The sequence below is a fragment of the Heptranchias perlo genome, chromosome 3 (assembly GCF_035084215.1).
Source record: "Heptranchias perlo isolate sHepPer1 chromosome 3, sHepPer1.hap1, whole genome shotgun sequence".
Taxonomy (NCBI): Eukaryota; Metazoa; Chordata; class Chondrichthyes; order Hexanchiformes; family Hexanchidae; genus Heptranchias; species Heptranchias perlo.
In genome coordinates this window covers 14,019,408-14,046,335 of record NC_090327.1, presented here as the reverse complement: position 1 = coordinate 14,046,335, position 26,928 = coordinate 14,019,408, and the positions used below count along the sequence as shown (strand labels likewise).

The window sequence follows — 26,928 nt, the reverse complement described above, 5'->3', positions numbered from 1 at the left end:
AGTGGAAATCCCATTTATGCTTGTGAACAGGGTTTCTGACGCTCGTCCAGGGAAGTAACGCCGACAGAGCAGGAGCAACGCAGAGGAATTTCCTGCCCTTGGACTCTATGAAGTAGGCAGGACTATCACCTCACCTATGCCTAAACATTATGTTGGAAACTCTACTAAAGTATAATCTGCCCATAAGTAATTCTGATTATGAGAAACTGTGAGAAATACATTTTGAAGATATTTAAATGCTTGTGGACTAATTCAATCTTTACTGTTTTCTAAGTGTAGTGTACAAAAGCAAGGAAGCTATGCTAAACCTTGATAAATCACTGGTTAGGCCTCAGCTAGAATATTGTGTCCAATTCTGGGCACCACACTTTAGGAAGGATGTCAAGGCCTTGGAGCGGGTGCAGGGGAGATTTACTAGAATGGTACCAGGGATGAGAGCCTCCAGTTACGTGGGGAGACTAGAGAAGCTGGGATTATTCTCCTTAGAGCAGAGAAGGTTAAGGGGAGATTTAATAGAGGTGTTCAAAATGATGAAGAGTTTTGATAGAGTAAATAAGGAGAAACTGTTTCCAGTGGCAGGAGGGTCGGTAAACAGAGGACAGAGATTTAAGATAATTGGCAAAAGAACCAGAGGGGAGATGAGGAGACATTTTTTTTTACACAGCGAGTTGTTATGATCTGGAATGCACTTATCACTTGCTTTAGCCATCTTCATAATGCAGATTGACCAATATGACTGATGTTGCCAGTGAAACCTTGGAATGATTCAGCAACATAGAAGTTAAGGACGGTTGTGATCTTTATGGTCATGGGTTGTGTCGTGCTTGTGAATAAGTTTGTCTGTTGGTCACTTTGCAGCATATGGCACAACACAATCATATCCCCCTATGTGAAGCCTATGCAAGCACTGCTCCTCTGACAGTTGTAGGTATGCATATTGGTCTGTAAATGTGTTGCAAGGGTACCAACAGATGGATACAGCATCTTTGATCGAGCCTGACTTGCCTACCACCATTCAGTTGCTTCAAAAAATACAAGTACAGGGGATTCCCATTTTGGTAATAACAATGATATTGGGACAATAATATCACTGACCCAACAGTTGCCATAAAGGTAACACCTGAGTGAAAACAATAGGAAACAAAAGAAACAGAACAAACAGTAACCAAGGAGTACATTTTCCTTGCAGTCTTCAGCCAAAGCTTTTTAACAGCACTTCCATCAATAGCTCGCGCCTGTACAACCCTGGACACCTGTTTTATATGCACATGTTGATGAAACAGGAGTGGGAATGCCAGAAAATGGTGTTAAGGACATGAAAACTTCATTAGAGCTCATAAACATATGCAAATTCTTAAACCAGTAGCACCACTGGCAACGGGAGAAAGTGTTGAAAACTGCATGGGGCACTAAACTGGCAGAGAACCAGTATTACAGTTGTCCATCTTTTTTTCCCATTTGTTTTTATCCAACTTACAGAAATCTGGGCTGATGAACTTTACTTATCATTCATGAAGCTGTTAGGGAATGGGTGTTCTTATAAGTTTGTAAGTTAAAATGATAGGGTTCGAAATCATTTATTGTTGATAATAACTATGGTATTAAGAACAGAGTGACCACTATTGTTTGACGATAATTACTCATATTCTTAACAGCATACTTACAGCGGGCGATAACTTATATGAGGCCACCACAGAATTTACCCGCAGTACAGTTCCGAGCTCGAGCAGAACAGCTAATCAGGCCTTGCCGAATTCTGAAGTCTCTATTCTAATCACCCACCTTTTGAACCTTTTGTTCACTCTGCCTATGTGAGAATCTGCATGTTTCCATATTACAATAACTTGCATCTATATAGCACCTTTAATGTAGCAAAAAGGTCCAAAGCACTTCACAGGGGCATTATCAAACAAAATTTGACACCAAGCCACATAAAGAGATAGTAGGACAGGTGATCAAAAAGCATGGTCAAAATGGTAGGTTTTAAGGAGCGTCTTAAAGGAGGAGAGGTAGAGAGGCGGAAAGGGTTAGGAGGGAATTCCAGAGCTTGGGGCCGAGGCAGCTGAAGGATCGGACGCCAATGGTGGAGCAATGAAAATCGGGGATACGTAAGAGGCCAGAATTGGAGGAGCGCAGAGATCTCTGAAGGTTGTAGGAAGTTAGAGATGAGGAAGCAAGGCCATGGAGAGATTTGAAAACAAGGATGAGAATTTTAAAATTGAGGCATTGTTGAATCAGGAGCCAATATAGGTCAGCAAGCACAGGGATAATGGGTGAACGGGACTTGGTGCAAGTAAAGATACGGGCAGCAGAGTTTTGGATGAGCTCAAGGTTATAGAGGATGCAATGTGGGAGGCCGGCCAGGAGAGCATCCAATTAGTTGCCATAATTCTTATTTTAACAGAAATCACTCCCCACAATTGATCATGGCTTCACCTTGACTGAGCTGTCACTCAAATCATTTAACTGGAGACAGTTACAGAGGCTCAATACTTTAGTTATCACTTGACCATATTCCTCATCAATGTTTTTGGATGAGTAGGCCATCCTAGCTACAACTCCTCCAATGGCTGGCACCATTAACCTGTGAATTATCTCACAGCTGCAAGACCTATGGAAGTCGATGCAGCCATCTAACAAAGAAAGTCTGTTTTTGCCTCTGCTGAACACTTATCGGTTACACGTTCCTGTCTTTGGGTTTCAGTTCAGAAACCGAAACCGACATTTCCAGTATTCTAACAGAAACTTATTTAACAGGCAAAAGCTAAAAGTTAATATAAAGAATATGACAATATTAGCCCTCTTTCACAAATGAGGTATCTGTTTCTCTTCTGATAATCACCAGTCTTTCAATGATTTTAGTTCATGTATTGTTTCTTATTTCTGTCTTGTACAATATAAATGTAAAGATACGGGTCTACCCATTTTTCTGATTGTTTATCCCAGTTTCAAAGATGTTGTTCAGGACCCATGAAATAAAAAAGGCAAAACAGTGGCCTCTACTGTTCAAATGAGAATAGAGTACACATATAAATGAGCTGGTCTGATAAAGGATATTACTTCTCTTATTCGAGGAATAGATTCAAAAAGAAATAGCAGTTAGCCTTTCTGCCATAATGCGTGATTAGAATGACAGATAGCAGTACCATACTAGCAGACTTCAAGACAAAAGCAAAATACTGTGGCCGATGACCCTTCGTCAGACTTCAAGACAGTGATTAGCCATTTTCTTACAATACCGACAATCAACAAGTAACAAAATTTGAAGGAACAATTCATCCACATTCAAATACTTTGCATGAACTAGGACTATATTAAATCGAGCCAAGTCAGGTCCTCTGCTGCTCACATCAACAGTGTAAAAACAAGCACAAGATTACAGTATAGACAACTGTAAAATCTTCATCTTGCCTTATTTGCTTGTGGAAAGATACAGAGCAGTTCAATGAATGTGACTATTTGTGAAGCATCTACCACTAGCCCCTGCCCCGTTATCCCAACTTCAAAGTGTGTAATACCCAAGCAATCTGCTTTAAGACCTTGGTCAATGTCACTATCAGTGAAAGGTGCCCAACAGCAACCTGAATCAAGCTGCAACTGTCTCCACCTTCCTGTGGGGCAAGCACCAAGTCTATCCAAAGCCACCAGGTGACATCACTAGCGAGATCAGGAACTCGCTGCATGGGGAATTTTGGGCAATGATTTACACCTCTGCTTTGTTATATTGCTGACTTCCAATTATATATTTGTTTTGTTGTGCAAACAAGACTAAAGCCTTCAAAAAGAAGGAATGAACTTTAGACTATGAATAAAACATCAATTATTTGTAAATATAATCAGCTTTATTGTATAGTAAAATATTTTATTTTGTAAAAAAAAGCATTTTTTAAAAACAATCTTTACAAGCTATTTTTCAATAAATACACGCAATCACACACACATAACAAGCAAGTTGTACAATATGTCTACATTCAGTCTGGTCTGAAAAGGCACTATCCTGCAGGAAGGTCTTTGGAGCAGCAACAAGAAACCAGTCCATTACTGGGGTCCACTAAAAGTGAAAGCAGCACCGTTAAAAGTTCAGATGCATCACAGAACTGAACGGTATTTGCATGCAAACATAATCCAGACTGCACAGGCAGACTCGGGGTATGGATACACTCTCACACGCACGGCCAGGCGGACTTGGTCCCCTCGACAGCAAATTATTTCCTCACAGAATGGAGACCTAAAATGGAAGAGGGGAAAAAAAAATTAAAGCCAGAGTTGTCAGCTATAGCTCAGTGGGTAGCACTCATGCTTCTGAGTCAGGTGGTCATGAATTCAAGTTCCACTTCAGAGACTTGAGCGCATAATGAGGGAGTGCTGCACTGTCGGAGGCGCCGTCCTTCGGATGAGATGTTAAACCGAGGCCCCGTCTGCCCTCTCAGGTAGACATAAAAGATCCCAAGGCACTATTTTGAAAAAGAGCAGGGGAGTTATCCTGGGTGTCCAGGCCAGTATTTATCCCTCAACCAACATCACTGCAAAAAGATTATCTGGTCATAATCTCTCTGCTGTTTGTGGGACCTTGCTGTGTGCAAATTGGCTTCTGTGTTTCCCTACATTACAACACTGACAAGACTTCAAAAGTACTTCATTGGCTGTAAAGTGCTTTAGGACGTCCTGAGGCACTATACAAATGCAAATCTTTGTTTCTTTTTTTAAAATCATTGTCATTTTAGAAGGGCAGCCCATCTTAAAGACCCCTTTCCTGAAAGGCAAGCCCATCTGTTTAGTAATGTTTATTTATACTTTGTTTTGCCAGAGATGTTCTTTCCTCATGTTCAAGTTTAGAAATTAAATTATTTAAAATGTTACGTTGGCAGTGACCCCAGTAAAAGGAGCCCCAATGTACTGATCTTTAGACAATGCTGCAACAGTCTGGAAATAGCCTGTGAATTGGAGGCTATCAGAACAGATTGATCGAATTAATGTTGAAAGTTCTGGGAATAGGCATGGGAATTACTATTTTTAGAATTTTTAAAAAAGAATTAAATACTGCATCCTCACACAATGCACAAGCCAATATTGTACTATGGATATATCTGCCTCTTCATATATATACATCACATTAAAAAAATTATGTTGTTTTGTCTCCAATCTTGTCTAGTGAATTTCACTGACCAAAAATTCTGGGTATTGGTTTGGTGGCAGATGAATCCTAGAGGGCAGCTTAACAGCACCATAAATAAAGGCTTGGTGACAAGTCACACACCTTCTTGGTCACAGGTGCCACATGATCCAGAGACTAGGAGGAGGAGGAGATAAAATGAATGAAATAAAATAAAGCTCTCCAGATGGTCTACTGGGTAAAGGAATCAAATTATACAAACCACAAGGTCTCAGCTTTGATCTTCTGTGTCTGCTGAGTTAGCTAAGGGAGCAATTTGGGTATTACAACCAGCCTCAAACACCCTTAGGCTGGGGGGCGGGGGGGGGCAGGTACGAAAGGGCAAAAAGTCAACAAGAATTAACACGCCCAATTACTATCCAGTGACTCCTTCTGAAAAGTGTATGTGCGATGCCAGGTTACAACAGGATCATGCCCGACTGTGATGCCCTATGACTGAATATCTTACCAACGCTCACTTTCTAAGTTCTGGCAAGAATGGGCATTAAGGCGAGATACTGGAGGGCTGCTAGCATTGGTAGGCCAGAAAAGACACTATAGAGAAAAGTATAAACTTTGAACAAAATATAATTTTCTTAAAAAGAGTTATCAACTTCAATAATAGAAAATGCTGGAAAATACTCAACAGGTTTGGGTTCCGCCAGGACCACTCAGCTCCTGACCTTATTACAGCCTTGGTCCCAACATGGACAAAAAGAGCTGAATTCCACAGGTGAGGTGAGAGCAACAGCCCTTGACATCAAGGCAGCATTTGACCGAGGGTGGCATCAAGGAGCCCTAGTAAAATTGAAGTCAATGGGAACCAGTGGATGTGGTGTATTTGGATTTTCAGAAGGCTTTTGATAAGGTCCCACACAAGAGGTTAGTGTGCAAAATTAAAGCACATGGCATTGGGGGGGAATATACTGGCATGGATTGAGAATTGGTTGACAGACAGGAAACAGAGAGTAGGAATAAATGGGTCTTTTTCCGGGTGGCAGGCAGTGACTAGTGAGGTACGGCAGGGATCAGTGCTTGGGCCCCAGCTATTCACAATATATATCAATGATTTGGATGAGGGAACAGAATGTAACATTTCCAAGTTTGCAGACGACACAAAGCTGGGGTGGAATGTGAGCTGTGAGGAGGATGCAAAGAGGCTCCAATGTGATTTAGACAAGTTGATGAGTGGGCAAGAACATGGCAGATGCAGTATAACGTGGATAAATGTGAGGTTATCCATTTTGATTGTAAAAACAGAAAGACAGATTATCTGAATGGTGATAGATTGGGAAAAGGGGAGGTGCAACGAGACCTGGGTGTCCTTGTACACCAGTCGCTGAAAGTGAGCATTCAGGTGCAGCAAGCAGTTAGGAAGGCGAATGGTATGTTGGCCTTCATTGCAAGAGGATTTGAGTACAGGAACAGGGATGTCTTGCTGCAGTTGTACAGGGCCTTGGTGAGACCACATCTGGAGTATTGTGTGCAGTTTTGGTCTCCTTATCTGAGGAAGGATGTCCTTGCCATGGAGGCAGTGCAACGAAGGTTTACCAGACTGATTCCTGGGATGACAGGACTGACGTATGAGGAGAGATTGGGTCGACTAGGCCTATATTCACTAGAGTTTAGAAGAATGAGAGGTGATCTCATCGAAACATATAAAATTCTAACAGGACTAGACAGACTAGATGCAGGGAGGATGTTCCCGATGGCTGGGGAGTCCAGAACCAGGGGTCACAGTCTCAGGATATGGGGTATGCCATTTAGAACTGAGATGAGGAGAAATTTCTTCACTCAGAGGGTGGTGAACCTGTGGAATTCTCTACCACAGAAGGCAGTGGAGGCCAGGTCATTAGATGTATTCAAGAAGGAGATAGATATGTTTCTTAATGCTAAAGGGATCAAGGGATATGGGGAAAAAGCAGGAACAGGGTACTGAATTAGACGATCAGCCATGATCATTTTGAATGGCGGAGCAGACCCGAGGGGCCGAATGGCCTACTCTTGCTCCTATTTTCTATGTTTCTATGGGTCAAAATCCTGGAACTCTCTACCTAACAGCACTGTGGGAGAACCTTCACCACACTGACTGCAGCGGTTCAAGAAGGCAGCTCACCACCACCTTCTCAAGGGTAATTAGGGATGGGCAATAAATGCCGGCCTCGCCAGCGACGCCCACATCACATGAACGAATAAAAAAAGAGTCAGGCATGAGAGGTCATTGACCTGAAATGTTAAATGTTTCTCTCTCCACAGATAATGCCTGGCCTGCTGACTGTTTTCCAGCATTTATTTTTATTTCAGAGTTCCAGCATCCGCACCATTTTGCTTTTGTTTTAACTTCAACAATAATTGGTTAAAGAAGTATTATTTATAATTCAGGTACTGCCTGGTGCGGTCAGGTTGTTTATAGTATATCCATGACAATACAGAGGAGCAGGTAACCATGTAGTCTTCCAAAATTGGAGCCACTACCTCTATAGATCAGTGGGCACTTTAAAAAAAAAAGTGACATGAAACAGGTAAGCAAATAGCAAACAGTTTTAAAAATATATTTTAATGGTTAAACCTTATATGCACATCTCAACCCTGTAAATACCATAGAATTAGGCTGATGTAGAATTCATCATGGAAAGATCAGATTGTGTCCATAGACTCAATTTCCCCACACAAAATGCTCCCCATCTTGTTGCACAGTCAGGGGAAGTGGAAAGTGGAGCCAAGGGCTTCACCCTCAGGGAGGGAAAAGTGGACACTGCTCTCAGATCTTCTAAAGCCTGGCTGAAGAGCAGCAGCTGGGGAAGTAAAGAAGCAAGTCACCTCTCAAAAATATGGATGGCAGGCAGCTGGTTTGTTTTAATTCAACAAAGTCAAAATCAACAGTTTTTCCCAATGGGACTTCTTTTAGACAGTTAGTGTGTTGCAGAATCCCAATGGGTATGCGCTTGGCCATTATAAAGAAGGCTAGCAACAGTTACATACCTATAAATTTCACATGCCTATTGATCAGCATTCTCATCTACTGGTACTTTACTAGCATGAGTGAGCGCACAAAATCTTTTAATGTATTGTAATCTAGCTTTGTTGTTTGCATATACAATATACACTGTACATACAATATAAACTGTTAACTCTAACTTAACCTCCCCGCCCCAAAAAATTACAATTTGGAGATGGCTAGGCCTATACATTACCGTAAACATGTTGCAAATGCTCTCCTTGGATTTCGATGCACAAAGTGGATAGGGAAGCCTTTGAAGGTGTGCCCATCAGGCACTGCTCGCTTGATGGCATCCTGAAACTCTTCATTGCCTGTGGACACTCCAGTTGAGCGCTCAATCTCGTACGCGGCAAGTGCAGGTGACAGCAGGTAAGACAGATGGTCATCCCATATAGTATTCAGACTGAGGTCCTATTGTGGTAGAAAGCAGTACAGTGAGAGATTACAGGTGAAGCTATATGCCAGGTAGCAGCATTTCGATTATTGATTTTTAAGATCTCAGTTCCTTATCTGCCTAATGGTATTAAAAAGTTTTACAGTATCTCAGCACTGCAGCTGAAATACACTGGTGTTTACACAAAAGTCACAGTAATAATTAAATGAATGATTCCACTGATCTTTTATTTGAACAATTCCTGGATTTTGCATTGTATTTCACATTAGGCTTTGTCTTCTTGGTCACGCCAAGTATGCATTCAGACTTTTTTTTCCCAAAATGAAAGCCAAGGCCAATTTGTTCTTGATATACTGAGTAAGAGAAAATTCAGTTGATCCAGCAGCCTATTGAATGCCTATCAATACGTGCATTTTAAAAGGCCAGCAATTCTTCCATTACTTCTGTCAGAGCACCCTCTGTTAAATGTATGAAAAGAATGACATTGTCTTTATCATTTAACTTTCCAGCTAATATACCTATTACCCCAACTGCAAATGGAAACCTTAATTGCCAGTTTTGTAAGAGCTCTTTAGAATTCGATACAGTAAATCTTACTCCAAACACTTCAGGCAGCCCTAAAGAGTCAGTATCTGTGTTATGAATATTAATAAAAATAATTTTCTCAATTATTTACTTTGCACAACATACAATTCTTTTTAAAGGAAAGTTAGTGTGGGGGGTGGGGGTGGGGAGAGAAGAAGTATTTTTTGTTCAAAGTACTTGCCTTTTATTTTAAAAAAATGATACTCTTACCAGGTATTTCTTCAATTTTGTTTTAAAAAGAGCAACACATCAATTTTATTGCCACTATGGGTGTGGATATACCCCAGGTAGAATAAGGGGTTTCAAAACAGATCAGGTAACTGATTCTGACAGTGCTCATCCAAGGGCGTTCAAAGGAATGGGAACTGTGCTCTGTCGAGCCCCTTGTTCATATATTTAACAGTTCACTAGGGTCTTGGATTGCTCCCATGGACTGGAGAGAGGCCCACGTGGTGACAACATTAAAAAAAGGCAATTGGGAAATTACAGGCCTATTAGCTTGTCTTTTTATAGGCAAATTGCTAGAAGGGATATGTCTAATTATCCCTTATCCTTTAGATAAATGTACTGTAATGCACTTGGACATGGACAATGCCAAACCTGCGTACACTGTGCAGGTTTGCAAGCAGAAAGACCTAGCTGTTATAATGCACAAAATTCTAGCCTCCTGGAACTAATCATGGACCTTTAGAGTGCTAGGATGCATTGCCAGGATAATTAAATATGAAACCAAAAAAATATATACTATACTGTCCCTGTATAAGACCTTGATTAGGCCTAACACCATGTCAAAGTTTGCTTCCCTCACATGAGGGGTGATAGAGGCCCTGGAAAAGATACACAGAAAGGTCACTAGATTGATGTCTAGTTTAAAAGCACTTAGTTACCAGGTTGGCTTTGAGAGCTAGGCTTTTTACTGTAGAAAAGCATAAATTTCTAGATTATATTGAGGACTTTAAAATAATGAAATAGATTTGGTCCATGTGGATAGGCTGTATGAGTTAGGTAGGTTAGGGAGGATCAGAGGATATGAGTATCAAAGTTACATAAGCATAGAACTAGGTGAGATGTCAGGGACATTTTTCCATAGGGTCCTAGGAACACAGGAACAGGAGTGGGCCATTCAGGCCCTCAAGCCCGTTCATTTTTCAATTAGATTATGGCTGATCTGTAGCTCAACTTTTACCCATCTTATCCATATCCCTTGATACCCTTACCTTATGAAAATCTGTCAATCTCAGTCTTGAAAATTTTCAATTGACAAAGCATTTACAGCCTTGTGGGGGAGATTTCCACTATCCTTTGTGTGAAAAACTGCTGCCTGATTTCACTCCTGAATGGCCTAGCTCTAATTTTAAGATTGTTCTGGATTCCCCCACCAGAGGAAATAGCGTCTCTGTACCTACCCTATCAAATACCTTTATAATTTTAAACACCAAATTAGATCATCCCTCAACATTTTAAACTCAAGGGAATACAAGCCAAGTTTATGCAACCTGCCCTCATAATTTAACTTTAAGCCCTGGTATCGTTCTGGTGAATCTGCGTTGTATCCCTTCCAAGACAAATATATCATTCCTGAGATGGGGTGCCCAAAACTAAATGCAGTACTCCAGATGGGCTCTGACCAAAGCTCTGTAGACCTGAAGTATTATTACCTCTCCTTTGAATTCCAGCCCCATTAGCCTTTTTGATTGCTTTTTGTACCCTTTGCTCGAAAATGCCCAAATCCCTTAGCTCTTTCACAGTTCCTAGTCTCTCGCCATGAAGAAAATATTACGATTTGTGTTTTTTGTATCCAAAGTGGATGACCTCATTATCCCACATTGAACTCCATCTGCCACAGTTTTGCCCACTCACATAGTCTGTCTAAGGCCCTTTGTAACTTCCTGCTCCAATCTACACAACTTACTGTGCCTCCTAACTTAGTGTCATCTTCAAACTTGGATATATAACTCTCTATTCCTTCATCCAAGTCATTGATATGTATGATGAAAAGCTGCAAGCTCAGTACAGATCCTTGGAGTTGCTGACCTATGGAACAAGTTACTGCTTGTTCGTTGATTGCAGATTCCTGCAAACATTCAAAAGGGAGCTGGATGGGTTCCTGACTCTGAAATTATTTTTCTTTGCGCTTTTGCCTCTCCCAGGGAATTGTGTGGTTGGTTTCTTTTGGGGAGTGGCGGAAGGGGGGTGGCGGAGTCATGGTTTGCAAAAGTTGCACATTTACAGTTTGGTACAGACTCGATAGGCAAGCGAATCTTTTCCTGTCCTTCATTTTCATACGTTCGTACAAAGACCCCCCTATAGGTTGCTGGACCGTTCAGGTAAGGGGAACTTCCCAGAGTGGTTCCCTTGCAAATATTGAGGCCTATGGCCTGCTCCAGTGACCTAATTTCAGGAAGCCAAACTACAGGCTGGGAAATTTGCATTCTTTTTCTCTATTAAAAAAAAGGAAAGTACTTTAGGGTGGTTTCCGATTTGGGTGCAAATGCACCCGAAATTGCGCTGTTCAGGTTACAGTTCAAGTTTCCGCTAAAATGCATTTGACAATCACAAACATAAAATCTTCCATGAACTAGCGCAATAGAATGGAATTGTTTATTCTTTTTTCTTTGCATCAAAAATATTCATTGATATATTTAAGAGCAGTAAGCTGGTACAGTTTTATCTATACAGCTGAAAATGGGTTTATCACAAAAAATAAGCATTTTTAATAAGAGTGTCTAGTCCTCCACCTGTGAGTAACCAGATTTAAAATCACAGAAAATGACTTAAAAAAAACTACACTGAACCATTTACCAGTATGCACCAGTCAGTTTCTGAGTAAATTAAATGTTTCTTGATACGTAAATACTTTTAAAACGTGACTACTGGTGCATCTGTGCCTAAGAAAATGAGCACAATTTGAAGAGTCTTCCAGAACCAGCGCAATCAACAGAAACTTGCAATGTTGAACTGGGAGCCGTGGCCAGTTTTGTGGGTAGGGCCTGATCCGGACGGATTGAATCTTACACCATGTCAAAGTTTTGCGGAAAACCCTAAAGTAAGTGGTTTTGGGCGTAACTCACTTACGTTTAAAATTCCCCGATCTTTTGGGCTGGTTCTGCCGATTCAGCCCGGATTGCGCTGATATTACTGGTGTAATCTAGCAGAAACTTGACCCATTTTTTTTTAAATTAAAAAGTACTCAATTTACAGTTTCTTTCCTCTTTAAATATACTTACATAAAGAATGGTCGTTCAGTGATAACGGTTTACTGAATCACATCTTGTGTTTGGATACGGTAAAAGTACTGTTGCGTTACTGGAGACCATTGAATACTTATCACATTTAGGAACATAGGAACAGGAGTAGGCCATTCAGCCCCTCGAGCCTGTTCCGCCATTCGATGAGAGCATGGTTGATCTGTATCCTAACTCCATCCACCCGCCTTGGCTTCATATCACTTAATACCCTTAGCTAGCAAAAATCTATCAATCTTAAATTTAAATTTATTAATTGAGCTGGCATCTACTGCTTTTAAGTAGGAGAGTTTTCCACACTTCTAGCACCTTTTGCATGAAGTGTTTTCTAACTTCTCTCCTGAATGGTCTGGCTCTGATTTTAAGGTTATGTCCCCTTGTCATAGACACTCTATTTATCCTGTCAATTCTTTTCAAAAGCCTAAAAACCTCAAACAACTCTCCCCTTAATCTTCTATATCTCAGGGAATACAAGCCTGGTTTATGTAATCTCTCCTCATAATCTAACCCTTGGAGCTCTGGTAACACTCTGGTCAATCTGCACTGCACTCCTTCCAAGGCCATTGTATCCTTTCTAAGGTACAGTGCCATGAACCGTACACTGTACTTCAGATGTGATCTAACCAGGACTTTGAATAGCTGTGGCAAAACTTTCGCCCCTTTTGATTATTTTTTGTATCTGACTACTACATTTTAGTGATTTGTGTACATGGACCTTTGATGCAATCTCTTTTGGTGCACCTCCACTGTTCCTAGCTTTTCACCATTTAAAAAATACTCGGAACTATCCTTTTTCGGTCCAAATTGGATGACCTCACACTTACCTGCGTTGAAATTCATCTGCCACAGTTTTGCCCACTCATCTAATCTATCAATGTTTCTTTGTAATTTTATGCTCCCGTCTACGCTACTTACGATGCCACCAATCTTTGTATGATCGGCTTTCTATTGTGTTATCTAAGTCATTAATAAATATAGTGAATAGTTGAGGCCCCAGTACAGATCCCTGTGGGACACCACGAATCACTTCCCTCCAAATTGAGTGCATACCCATTATCCCTACTCTTCTATTGCCTAACCAATCTCCTAACCAGGATAATAATTTCCCTTCAATTCTATGAGCTTTAATTTTAGCCAACAGACTCTTGTGGAACCTTGTCGAATGCCTTCTGGAAGTCCATAAAAGCTCCATCCATAGACATTCCCCTGTCTACTGCTTCAGTTACTTCCTTAAAAATTTCAATTAGGTTCGTTAGACATGACCTGCCCTTTACAAATCCATGTTGGCTCTCTCTAATCTGCCACCTTCTTGCCTACTCACTTAACCTGTCTAAATCCCTTTGCAGACTTTGTATCCTCCTCATAGTTTACTTTCTAGCTTCGTATCATCAGCAAACTTGGGATACATTACACTCAGTCCCTTCATCTAAGTCATTAATGTAAATAGCCGAGGCCCAAGCACCAATCCTTGAGGCACCCCACTAGTTACAGCCAGCCAGCCTGAAAATGACCCGTTTATCCTTACTCTCTGTTTTCTATCCATGCTAATATGTTACCTCCAACCCCATGAGCCCTTATCTTGTGTAACAACCTTTCGTGTGGCACCTTATCGAATGCCTTTTGAAAATCCAAAAGATACGACATCCACTGGTTCCTCTTTATCTACCCTGCTAGTTACATTCTCAAAAAACTCGAATAGATTTGTCAAACATGATTTCCCTTTCATAAAACCATGTTGACTCTGCCTAATCATATTATGATTTATTAAGTGCCCTGTTAACACTTGCTTAATAATGGATTCCAGCATTTTCCCTAAATAATGGAGTTATAAGATTTGTCCATCTCTTTACCTTTCTGTGCTCAGAAATCAGACTCCTCAAAACCAGCTCAATCTCATTGCTTGCAGCCGCAGCATCAGTCACTGGTGCACACAAAGGTGGAAACGGTGGCAGTGAAGTAGATGATCCGGGAGCACACACAGATTTTATGGCCTCAGCACTCATGGGTTTCCACTTTGATTCATCATTTAGGTCAAACTGACACAGTTCAACTGTGTCAGATGGCTGGCAATTAGCATAAAAGCTCTGATGATTGAAGAGGCAGCCTATTGAACAATAAGGATATGCTCGTTTTGGCTGTTCTACTAATGGTGGGTCATCAACATTAACGGGCCTGTGAACGTATCTAAAACAAAAACAGGAACAACGTCAGCTTTAGATAGACAGAGCTTTCATTGATTGCCAATAGTGTGTATGTAATATATACAGCAAATGTAATTTGATTTATTATCAATTAAAGTGAAAGAATGGAAAAAAAGAGCACTTAATATATTTTATGCTTAGGATTTTGGAATACAAGAACATAAGAAATAGGAGCAAGAGTAGGCCGTACGGCCCCTCGAGCCTGCTCCGCCATTTAATCATGATGTGGAGATGCCGGTGATGGACTGGGGTGGACAAATGTAAGGACTTGCACAACACCAGGTTATAGTCCAACAGTTTTATTTTAAATCACAAGCTTTCGGAGCTTTTCTCCTTCGTCAGGTGAAGCTCTGAAAGCTTGTGATTTAAAATAAAACTGTTGGACTATAACCTGGTGTTGTGCAAGTCCTTACATTTGCCATTTAATCAGATTATGGCTGATCTTCAACGTCAACTCCACTTTTCTGCCCAATCCCCATATCCCTCGATTCCCCTCCAGAGAGTATAGGTCCATTCTACTCAACCTCTCCTCCTAGGACAACCCTCATCCCAGGAATTAATCTAGTGAACCTTCGCTTCACTGCCTCTAAGGCGAGTATATCCTTCCTTAGATACGGAGACCAAAACTGTACGCAGTACTCCAGGTGAGGTCTCGCCAAACCCTGTACAGTTGTAATAAGACTTCCTTACTCTTGTACTCCAACCCCCTTGCAATAAAGACCAACATGCCATTTGCCTTCCTGATTGTTTGCTGTACCTGCATGCTAACTTTTTGTGTATCATATACCAGGACACCCAAATCTCTTTGGACACCAACATTTAATAGCTTCTCACCATTTAAGAAAATACTCTTTTTCTTTATAAAGCTTGTGCATCTACAATTACCTCATAGACCAGGCTTCCTCATTTTGAATAGTAAGTTCAATCTTGCTAATACACTTCATAATTTTCAATGGCAATGATAGAATCATGTGATTACCAGTATTAAAGCCAATAAATCTGGTTAGCATTAGTTATCAGTTTCTCAAGGTCATCAAAGAGAAACTAATCCCTTTGGATTATTTCCAAACAGGAATGGTGCCCAAGGATTGGAGCAGGGCGAAATTTATGAAGAGGAACATAAAGAGAACACTGAGAACTACAGACCAGTAAGCCGGACATATTAGAAACATTCCGTGAGGCAGGTTTTTTAAAAATTCGTTCATGGGATGTGGGCGTCGCTGGCAAGGCCAGCATTTATTGCCCATCCCTAATTGCCCTCGAGAAGATGGTGGTGAGCTGCCTTCTTGAACCACTGCAGTCCATGTGGTGAAGGTTCTCCCACAGTGCTGTTAGGTAGGGAGATCCAGGATTTTAACCCAGCGACAATGAAGGAACGGCGATATATTTCCAAGTCAGGATGGTGTGTGACTTGGAGGGGAACGTGCAGGTGGTGGTGTTCCCATGTGCCTGTTGCCCTTGTCCTTGTCCTTGTAGGTGGTAGAGGTCGTGGGTTTGGGAGGTGCTGTCGAAGAAGCCTTGGCGAGTTGCTGCAGTGCATCCTGTGGATGGTATACTCTGCAGCCGCGGTGCGCCAGTGAAGGGAGTGATGGCCCAGATGGTCTTTTCCCGCCTGTCATTTTTATATGTTCGTATGTGAACATTACAGAGTGTGCTGAAGAAGGGAATAATTAAGCACCTAAAGAAATATTGCCTTAAAAAAGTCAGCATAGTTTTCTGGGAGCAGTCACGTCTGACAGATTATTAGATTTCAAGATAACTGACATAGAGGATAAGGGAAACTCTGTAGACATTATGGTCCCCAAAATCCACGACTGTGCTTGTGGACTGCTGCTTTAAAACAGAGCTTCCTAATTAGTCTTTGTTGGGGGGGGGGGGGGGGGGCGGGGGCACAGGTGCAGAGCCTCCGCCTGCTCCCACAAGGCCACTGATATAGGGGGAAAAGTCTCCTTAAACCGTGAATTCCCACTCCTAGGCCACCAGTTGGGACCTGCCGTAGAAGTGGCACAAGAACACCTGCCTCACCAGGTGTACCTGGCCAAAAGGAGAGGAAGTAGGGCCCATCTGAGGGTCCAGGCTGGAATTGGGGCATGGACCGCCAAGATTAAGGGGCCAGAAATTTTCTTTAGGGAAGTCTGAAGTGGCTCCCTATATAAAAGGAGGCCGTTTGAGGCGTCCAGATTATTCTACGGGGGAGCGGGGGTGAAGAAAGAGAGACTTGGGGGGCCCCCCAGGACAGGTCATCTATTGCTAGTGTTTCCAGGGTCTTTGGTGGGGAGGGGGTGCTGCAGATGCACGCCAAAATTGCCAACCGCCTGCTCATATATAGAGTCCTCACCCTGAACCCATGAACTTTGGCAGGGTCAGTGGCAGGCATGATCCCAATGTAATTTTCTAACCCAACCCCAGTTGATTTTCTAGGCCTACATATTTAGATTTTAGCAATATTTTTAAGAACATAAGAAATAGGAGCAGGAGTAGGCCAATCGGCCCCTCGAGCCTGCTCCGCCATTCAATAAGATCATGGCTGATCTGATCCTAACCTCAAATCTAAATTCATGTCCAATTTCCTGCCCGCTCCCCGTAACCCCTAATTCCCTTTACTTCCAGGAAACTGTCTATTTCTGTTTTAAATTTATTTAATGATGTAGCTTTCACAGCTTCCTGGGGCAGCAAATTCCACAGACCTACCACCCTCTGAGTGAAGAAGTTTCTCCTCATCTCAGTTTTGAAAGAGCAGTCCCTTATTCTAAGATTATGCCCCCTAGTTCTAGTTTCACCCATCCTTGGGAACATCCTTACCGCACCCACCCGATCAAGCCCCTTCACAATCTTATATGTTTCAATAAGATCGCCTCTCATTCTTCTGAACTCCAATGAGTAGAGTCCCAATCTACTCAACCTCTCCTCATATGTCCGCCCCCTCATCCCCGGGATTAACCGAGTGAACCTTCTTTGTACTGCCTCGAGAGCAAGTATGTCTTTTCTTAAGTATGGACACCAAAACTGTATGCAGTATTCCAGGTGCGGTCTCACCAATACCTTATATAACTGCAGCAATACCTCCCTGCTTTTATATTCTATCCCCCTAGCACAGTACCACATAGAAGAAAGTAGAAGAAACAGAATTGCAGGAGAGCAAGCATCTGGAGTGAATCAGAAATTGTCTCAGTGTAAGCAAAGGATTAGCAGAGTTCCTCAAGGGGTCAGTGCCTGGGCTATTATCTACATTTATCTCATCATGGCAGTTTGAGAATTTGAATTCAGTTAAGAAGAAAATTTGGAAATAACAAGCTGTTATCAGTGAAAGTGACCAGGAAGCTGTCAGATTGTCGTAAGAACCTAACTGGTTCACTAAAGTCCTTTAGGGAAGGAAACCTGCTGTCCTTACCCAGTCTGGCCTATAGGCAACTCCAGTCCCAAAGTGACTGACTCTGAACTGTCTTCTGAAGTGGCCTAGCAATCCACTCAGTTGCATCAAAGACCGCTACAAAGAATATTGCAGAGGTTCAAGAAGTAGGGCCACCACCACTTTCTCAGGGCAACTAGGGAGTTGACCTTGAGTGATGCCCACATTCAGAGAATGAATAAATTGGAGGTGGAGAAAGCAATGAAGAAGATATCCAAGTTTGCTGAAGGGTGGGTTGCAAATAACGAAGAACAAGCGAATGAAATATATAGAGGGATCTGGATAGTTGGGAGAATTGGGCTGACAAGTGGGCAAGTGTTATTTAATGCAAGGTGATGAGACTGGGGAAAGAGAATATGCAGAAAGAGCATAAGATGAATAGCAGCAGACTACTGGACACACAGGAGAAGCATATGGCGATAACTAGTTGAAGCCATCAATACCGTATGCAACAGCAGTAAAGAAAGCAAACAAGATTTTATGGCATATAGTCAGAAGGATAGAATACATGTCCCAGGGGTAATAGAGAGTATAGCACACTGGTTTGGTCTGACCTGGACAAGTCTTGTCACCATACTACAGTTGCGTAATCCCTGGTTGCAGTTTAGCTTCCCTCCTCTGCACCCTCTCCTGTCTTTGGAAAGTGTACAGAGGAGAGCAACTAAACTGATACCGGGGATTACATATAAAGCTATGAGGAATCACTAAAGAACGAGAAAAGACAGCTTGATAAGACGTTAATCAAAGTTTAAGATTCTAAGGATTATAGATAAACTGAAATCTAATAAAATTTTAAACAACCATAAATCCTGCAACCAGAGGCCACAGACTCAAAGCTCAGAACAGAAGTGGTAAACAAGACAGGTTAGATTTAATTATTTCACAGAGAGTGGTGAGCGTGTGGAACAGATTTCCCAGGGAAACAGTAGTCAGACAGTACCAGCAAATGAGAGAGGGAACTGGTTAGTTCTTTGGCAACTGAAGTAACCAAAATGTAACAGAATAAAGAATGGTATTTTCTGAACTTTGAGACTACGATGGTCTGTTCTGGTCCTATCCATTCCTATGTTTTTAATTAATGGCAGAGGGAATGTCCCAACAATTTCCACAAGACACTGACTGAGTATGCTCAGGTACCTGGATAATTCCTACTCAATTAGATCCTACTTATAACACTATAAAATACAGGAATTGATTACATTAGCACTTCTTCCAGTATTGAGTCACCAGTTGGCCCAACTGATAATGGGCATTTATTTTGTGGAAAACAGAAAGGATGAACCTCCATGAACTTATGATTCAGGTGCTTTCTGGATGCCACTGTCTTGGTCAGGACAACATGGCTCGATTGTTGGAGCTTGCTGATGTATTAACCAATTAATTATATTAATACTTATGTTCAAGAGTCTGAACTGAGGCAAGATCTAGGAAATTCCCCATGTCTAGATCAAACTGTACCAATGTGCTGATCTACAAAAACTATTACCTCACTCCAGGCTAGCAATTTTCTTGTGTGGCTTTCTCAAAACTAACAGACGTAGGCAGTCCAGTGCAACAAGGCACGGATCTGAAGGCTGCAAATCTTCCAGTGGAACTGGCAGAGACCCTACAGTAGGCTACCTACACATCCACCCTCTCAGTTATAGAACAGTGCATATATGTGCACCACGAGCACTCTGATTTCACCTGTGTCCAGTTAAGCTCTCCCAGAAAACGATAGCTCCATCAGTTCCACAAGTCATCACCCAAGTGTGGGGTACCCTTTTTGCTTTCGTTCCAACGCACACATAGGCGTCCAATCCAAAGCCCAGCAGCAAACTGCACAGTAAGTTGGCATGATCCTCACAGTCTCCCTGCAGGTTACCAACAGTCAGTTACATTGATTCTAGACAATTAAAAGATTTTTCACTCCATCACAACAATATTTTAACAATACACACATACACCTGAGATTTTTTCTTTTATTGCCCCCTCTCTCATGTATCTTTATCTCCCCCCATCAACTACTGAAATATCAGAACACATAATTCGCCAGAAACACAACAAAGACTACCTGCCAATAAGTAATTAATTGGATGTGAAGTGCTTTCAGGCATCCTGAGAACATATTAAGCTGCAATACAAGTGCAAGTTTTTATCTTTATAATTTACAAAAAGCCTGAACATAAGAAAATAAGAAAAAAGGTTAAGAGCCCGATGAGGAGGGAGCATGAGGAAAACATTTCAAAAAACACCAAAATGAACAGTAAAGTGTTCTACAAGTATATCAGTAAAAAGAGAATTGTTAATAGCAAGGTGAGACCAGAGGAGAGGATTGTCAATTTGTAGACCATGATCAAAAATGATGGAGATATTTAATAAATACTTTGCTAAAGAGAAGGAACATAAGAAATAGGAGCAGGAGTAGGCCAATCGGCCCCTCGAGCCTGCTCCGTCATTCAACAAGGTCATGGCTGATCTTCTACCTCAACGCCATTTTCCTGCAACATCCCCATATCCCTTGATGCCTTTAATATCTAGAAATCTATTGATCTCTGTTTTGAATGTACTCAAATCACTGAGCTTCCACAGCCATCTGGGGTAGAAAATTCCAAAGATTCACCACCACCACCACCAAGGATATCGGGAAGCATGTGGATCCTGACGCAGTTGAGAGTGAGATGATCCATATTATAATGGACAAAAGGAAAATTTTAGATAAGTTAGTTCGGCTAAAGGAAAACAAAACTCCAGGGCCAAATGGAATATATCCTAAGATCCTGAGGGTAATGAGACACAGCGCTCTATTGAGGGTAGTAGATGTGTGCTGGAGGACTGGAGAGTGTCCAATGTAGTACCCATGAAAGGGAGACAGAGCTAATCTGAGTAACTACAGGCCAGTTAGCTTAACATCTAAACTAGATATAGTGGAGTATTTAATTAAGGATGAAATTATCATGTGTCTAAATAAAGAGAAAATAGCCCCTTGTTTAGCCTCGATAAACTGCCTGTTAAAGAGAGAATTCACTGTTGTCTTTGAAAATACAATTATATACAAAACAAATACCTTGCCTCTGCAGAGAAAAGGCAGCAGAGTGCACCACTGTTCCTGCTTGGATCCACCTCCAACCACTTGTGCTTTTTCGTAACCAAGGACGTTAACAAATCGGGCAGCTTGCCGTGGCATGTCCAGAAGCCTACCAGCTCGCAAGGGTCTTATATAGGAGCACACCGGACGGTTCATTCCATTCTCATCCTAAGGTGGGGTAGGAGAAAATTTAAAAGTCAGCCCCTTCAGCTAGGCACACTGAGCCAACTTACAAATATTTAATAAAGATGTAAATAAATGAAGACCATGCTACAATCAGAAGCTGTAACAAATAAGGGAATAAATATACAGTTGAGACTTTAGGCAGTTGAACATTCCCAGGAAGGCAGCGCATGCAACTTTCTGTGGATGTTAAATTGAAGCTTGAAGGAATAATCAAGGAAAACATTTAGAACATAAGGGGGCAAATTTTAACCCCATGCATGGGTGGGCTGGGGGCAGGTGGAAAGGTAAAAATTGTAAAAAAGTAAAACCCGACCCCAACACGCCCACTTCCTGTTTTAACAGAGGCAGGTCGAGGGGCAGGTGACCAACCCGCTCTCAGGAGGCGGGTCGGTCAGTAAAATATCTTAAGGAAGTTGCGGGCCTCCATTTTAATAGGTTTTTTATTTTTTAAACTCCTGGGGGTGTGGGATTCCCGGGCCTTCTGATTCTTGCCACGTAAAAGGAGGTAAGGCGGCCCAGATCAACAGATAAGTGTCTTTATTGCACTGCTTGTGGGCCAGGAGGAGGAGGAATGTTTCCTCCAGACCCAACAAGCTTACCTGCCACGATCCCACACATGGCCGCCCCCCCCGCCCCCCACCCCAATCTAAGACTTACCTGCTTGCATCCGCTCCCTGCCTGCTCTCCCGTCCGACTGACAGCCAGCCTGTCAATCTAGCTTTCAGGCGGGAAACCCACTGAAAAAAAAACTGAAAGATGTCCTTACGTCAAAATCGTAAGAACGTCAGGGAAACCCATACTTCTGGGTTTCCCGTCCGGAAATTACCCCCCCCCCCCCCAACTCTCTTCCTGATTCCCCAATAAAATTTACCCCTAGAAATCAAATACTTTTTGTAACTCCACTTACTGGTGATTTAGGTTAAAGCATTAAAGGGATAGGGAAAAAAAATCTAGTTCAACTTGTCTACTCATCATGGTTGTAGGAGTTAATTGTACTGAAAAAAACACAAAAGAAAACTATCCTTCATTAAATTTAAAAGTTTAATAATGGTAGCTCCTTCAGCTGGTTAGGTATTCTGACAAAAACAATTCAGGGCATTCTGGAGGGGGAGGGTGAACAGCCAGTAGTCGTGGTCCATATTGGTACCAACGACATAGGTAAAAAAAAGGGATGAGGTCCTGCAAGGTGAATTTAAGGAGTTAGGAGATAAATTAAAAAGCAGGACTTCAAAGGTAGTGCTCTCAGGATTACTACCGGTGCCACGTGCTAGTGAGTATAGGAACAGGAGAATAGACAGGATGAATGCGTGGCTGCAAGGATGGTGTAGGAGGGAGGGATTTAGATTCCTGGGACATTGGGACCGGTTCTGGGGAAGGTGGGACCTGTACAAGCGTGACGGGTTACACACGAGCAGGACCGGGACAAATGTCCTCGCGGGGGTGTTTGCTAGTGCTGTTGGGGAAGGTTTGAACTAGAGTGGCAGGGGGATGGGAACCTGAGCGGGGAGTCAGAAGGGAATAAAGTTGAGAGCAGCAAGAGAGGGGAAGACCCAGGGGAAATCTACAATACAAATAGTACAAACAGTTGTTCAAGAACAAGTGAAAGGGAAAAGCGTAGAGCAGTGGAAAGAAAGTATACTTTAGGCACGACAGATAAAATAAAAACTAGAAGGCGTAAGGCGATTAACCCAGCATCAAAGCTGTGGCAGGGGGTTGGGAACCTGAGCAGGGAGAGACAGAGGAAAGCGTATCAGGAAGGGACAGAAGGTATGGAGTAAAAGGTAAAGTGTTAAAAAAGGAAAAAGCAGGAACTAAGTGTCACAAAACATATTTGAAAGTTCTTTATCTGAATGCACGTAGCATTCATAACAAAATGGACGAGTTAACGGCACAAATAACGACGTATGGGTATGATCTTGTGGCCATTACAGAAACATGGCTGCAGGGTGACAACGACTGGGAATTAAATATGCCAGGGTATTTAACAATCAGGAAGGACAGGCAGGAAGGAAGGGGAGGTGGGGTGGCTATGTTAATGAGGGAAGGAACCACTGTAATACAGAGAAATGATATTGGGACAAAGGATCAGGATATTGAAACAGTTTGGGTAGAGATAAGGAATAATAAGGGGCAAAAAACATTCGTGGGCGTAGTATATAGGCCTCCTAATAGTTGCAACTCTGCTGGAAGAAGTATTAATCAGGAAATAGTCGGGGCATGTAATAAGGGAACAGCTATAATTATGGGGGATTTTAACTATCATATTAACTGGACAAATCAAATTGGGCAGGGCAGCCTTGAGGAAGAGTTTATTGAGTGTATTAGGGATGGATTTCTTGAGCAGTATGTAACTGAACCAACAAGGGGGCAAGCAACCTTGGACCTGGTCCTGTGTAATGAGCCAGGATTAATTAATAATGTCCTAGTTAAGGATCCCCTTGGAATGAGTGACCATAACATGGTTACATTCCATATCCAATTAGAGGGTGAGAAGGTTGGTTCTCAAACAAGCGTACTGAGCTTGAATAAAGGAGACTATGATGGTATGAGAGCGGAATTGATTAAAGTGGACTGGGAAAATAGATTAAAGGGGAAGACGGTATATGAGCAGTGGTGTTCATTTAAGGAGTTATTTTACAAATTTCAAAAAATATATATTCCACTGAGGAAAAAAGGGTGTAAAAGAAATGACAGCCATCCGTGGCTAAGTAAAGAAATTAAGGATAGTATCAGACTAAAAACAAGGACATATAAGGTAGCCAAACTTAGTGGGAGGATAGAAGATTGGGAAGTCTTCAAAAGACAGCAAAAAGTAACGAAAGGATTGATTATTAAAGGGAAGATAGATTATGAAAATAAATGAGCAAAAAATATAAAAACAGATAGCAAGAGTTTCTACAGTTATATAAAAAGAAAAAGGGTGGCTAAGGCAAACGTAGGTCCTTTAGAGGATGAGACCGGGAAATTAATGGTGGGAAACATGGAGATGGCAAAAATGCTGAACAAATATTTTGTTTCAGTCTTTACGGTAGAGGACACTAAGAATATCCCAACACTGGACAAACAGGGGGCTCTCGGTGGGGGAGGAGCTAAATACGATTAAAATCACTAAGGAATTGGTACTCAGTAAATTAATGGGACTCAAGGCGGATAAATCCCCTGGACCTGATGGCTTCCATCCTAGGGTCTTGAGGGAAGTGGCAGTAGGGATTGTGGATGCTTTGGTAATAATTTTCCAAAATTCTCTGGACTCGGCAAAGGTCCCGGCAGATTGGAAAACTGCTAATGTAACACCGTTATTTAAAAAGGGTAGTAGGCAGAAGGCTGGAAATTATAGACCAGTTAGCTTAACACCTGTGGTGGGTAAAATTTTGGAGTCTATTATTAAGGAGACAGTAGCGAAACATTTGGATAAACATAATTTAATAGGACAAAGTCAGCATGGCTTTATGAAGGGGAAGTCATGTCTGACAAATTTGCTTGAGTTCTTTGAGGATATAACGTACAGGGTGGATAAAGGGGAACCAGTGGACGTAGTGTATTTGGACTTCCAGAAGGCATTCGACAAGGTGCCACATAAAAGATTATTGCTCAAGATAAAGAATCACTGGATTGGGGGTAATATTCTGGCATGGGTGGAGGATTGGTTATCTAACAGGAAGCAGAGAGTTGGGATAAATGGTACATTCTCGGACTGGCAGCCTGTAGCCAGTGGTGTTCCGCAGGGGTCGGTGCTGGGTCCCCAACTCTTTACAATCTATATTAACGATTTGGAGGAGGGGACCGAGTATAACATAACAAAGTTTGCAGATGATACAAAGATGGGAGGGAAAGTAGAGAGTGAGGAGGACATAAAAAACCTACAAGGGGATATAGACAGGCTGGGTGAGTGGGCAGAGATTTGGCAGATGCAATACAATATTGGAAAATGTGAGGTTATGCACTATGGCAGGAAAAATCGGAGAGCAAGTTATTATCTTAATGGCGAAAAACTGGAAAGTACTGCAGTACAAAGGGATCTGGGGGTCCTAGTGCAAGAAAATCAAAAAGTTAGTTTGCAGGTGATCGAGAAGGCCAACGGAATGTTGGCTTTTATTGCTAGGGGGATAGAATATAAAAACAGGGAGGTATTGCTGCAGTTATATAAGGTATTGGTGAGACCGCACCTGGAATACTACATACAGTTTTGGTCTCCATACTTAAGAAAAGACATACTTGCTCTCGAGGCAGTACAAAGAAGGTTCACTCGGTTAATCCCGGGGATGAGGGGGTGGACATATGAGGAGAGGTTGAGTAGATTGGGACTCTACTCATTGGAGTTCAGAAGAATGAGAGGCGATCTTATTGAAACATATAAGATTGTGAAGGGGCTTGATCGGGTGGATGCGGTAAGGATGTTCCCAAGGATGGGTGAAACTAGAACTAGGGGGCATAATCTTAGAATAAGGGGCTGCTCTTTCAAAACTGAGATGAGGAGAAACTTCTTCACTCAGAGGGTGGTAGGTCTGTGGAATTTGCTGCCCCAGGAAGCTGTGGAAGCTACATCATTAAATAAATTTAAAACAGAAATAGACAGTTTCCTAGAAGTAAAGGGAATTAGGGGTTACAGGGAGCAGGCAGGTAATTGGACATGAATTTAGATTTGAGGTTAGGATCAGATCAGCCATGATCTTATTGAATGGCGGAGCAGGCTCGAGGGGCCGATTGGCCTACTCCTGCTCCTATTTCTTATGTTCTTATGTAATTCCAGGATCGACCCTCAGGCTGTGCAGTTAGCTGCTCTCAGCTGGGATAGCTGAGAGCATTAGGGGAGGAAAAGATTGGTCACCAATGGTTCCACAAAAAGGAATCTGGCTCCTGATCATTATCCATTCATCCCCACTGGAATGTGCATGTGGAAGGATGTCGGCAGGAAGCGCATTAGGTTCAGTTTCAATGTCTTTGCAGTTAAATAGCCTGCTGACACTCACAGTCTGGGCTCATACACAAATAATAGATACTGGTGAGTGCCTGCTGCATGTCCCCAGAGAGAAGTCAATGCTTCTAGGGCAGAAGAGAAAATATTATGTTGTGTATACATATTTTATTTATTTATTAAGCTAATTTTCTCTCCTCCATTCTGAAGTCACTGACTTTTGCTAGAATAGAGTTTTATGGGCCACACAGTTATCTGACACATCTTCTAGGCGGCGAGTTTGTGGTTCACATTCAACCACGGAGGTCAAACTTACGATCCTGTCCTAATGTAACTTTCACGCACATGCACTTTTCAGCAGCAAGAATTGAATAGCAAATCAGAAGCAGGAACTCCAACTTATTTTTATCTCCCCTTCCTGGCTAAGGTCGGGGGGGGGGGGGGGGGGGGGGTGGGGGTGGTGAGGCCAATTGTGGGTTCTCAACTGCTGCCCAGCTAAGATCAACTAAATTACCAAAGGCCAGGAATCAAGTATGTGACCTTCTGGTCCATACAGCCAAGTCGTATATTCGGCAGTGTCTTTATTCACTAAGCCATTATGGGAGCTTAGGATGGCATTTAAACAAATGTTTTTTTTAAATTGGTCTAGCACAACCGAACTCGAGACATGGTATCTTTACCATGTCTCCAGATTAGATCAAGCAGAAGAACACACATCACTATTACCCCATCATTCTATTACTCTAACATGGGGGATATTCTGCACAAAACTA

At 42.0% G+C, this 26,928-nt stretch overlaps 1 protein-coding gene across 1 annotated transcript in view; it reads right to left on the bottom strand.

The window, feature by feature from the left end:
• Window positions 1-3,841: 3,841 nt before the first annotated feature.
• The window catches only part of cep76 (centrosomal protein 76), a 50,934-nt gene continuing 27,847 nt past the window's right edge, over window positions 3,842-26,928 (bottom strand). Inside the window, exons 8-12 of the mRNA XM_067974966.1 lie at window positions 21,034-21,222; window positions 19,674-19,840; window positions 14,228-14,561; window positions 8,347-8,564; window positions 3,842-4,228 (exon numbers count right to left, since the gene is read on the bottom strand). Of these exons, the coding sequence (XP_067831067.1) occupies window positions 4,090-4,228; window positions 8,347-8,564; window positions 14,228-14,561; window positions 19,674-19,840; window positions 21,034-21,222 (1,047 nt within the window). The 3' untranslated portion in view covers window positions 3,842-4,089. The remainder of the gene's footprint in view (window positions 4,229-8,346; window positions 8,565-14,227; window positions 14,562-19,673; window positions 19,841-21,033; window positions 21,223-26,928) is intronic.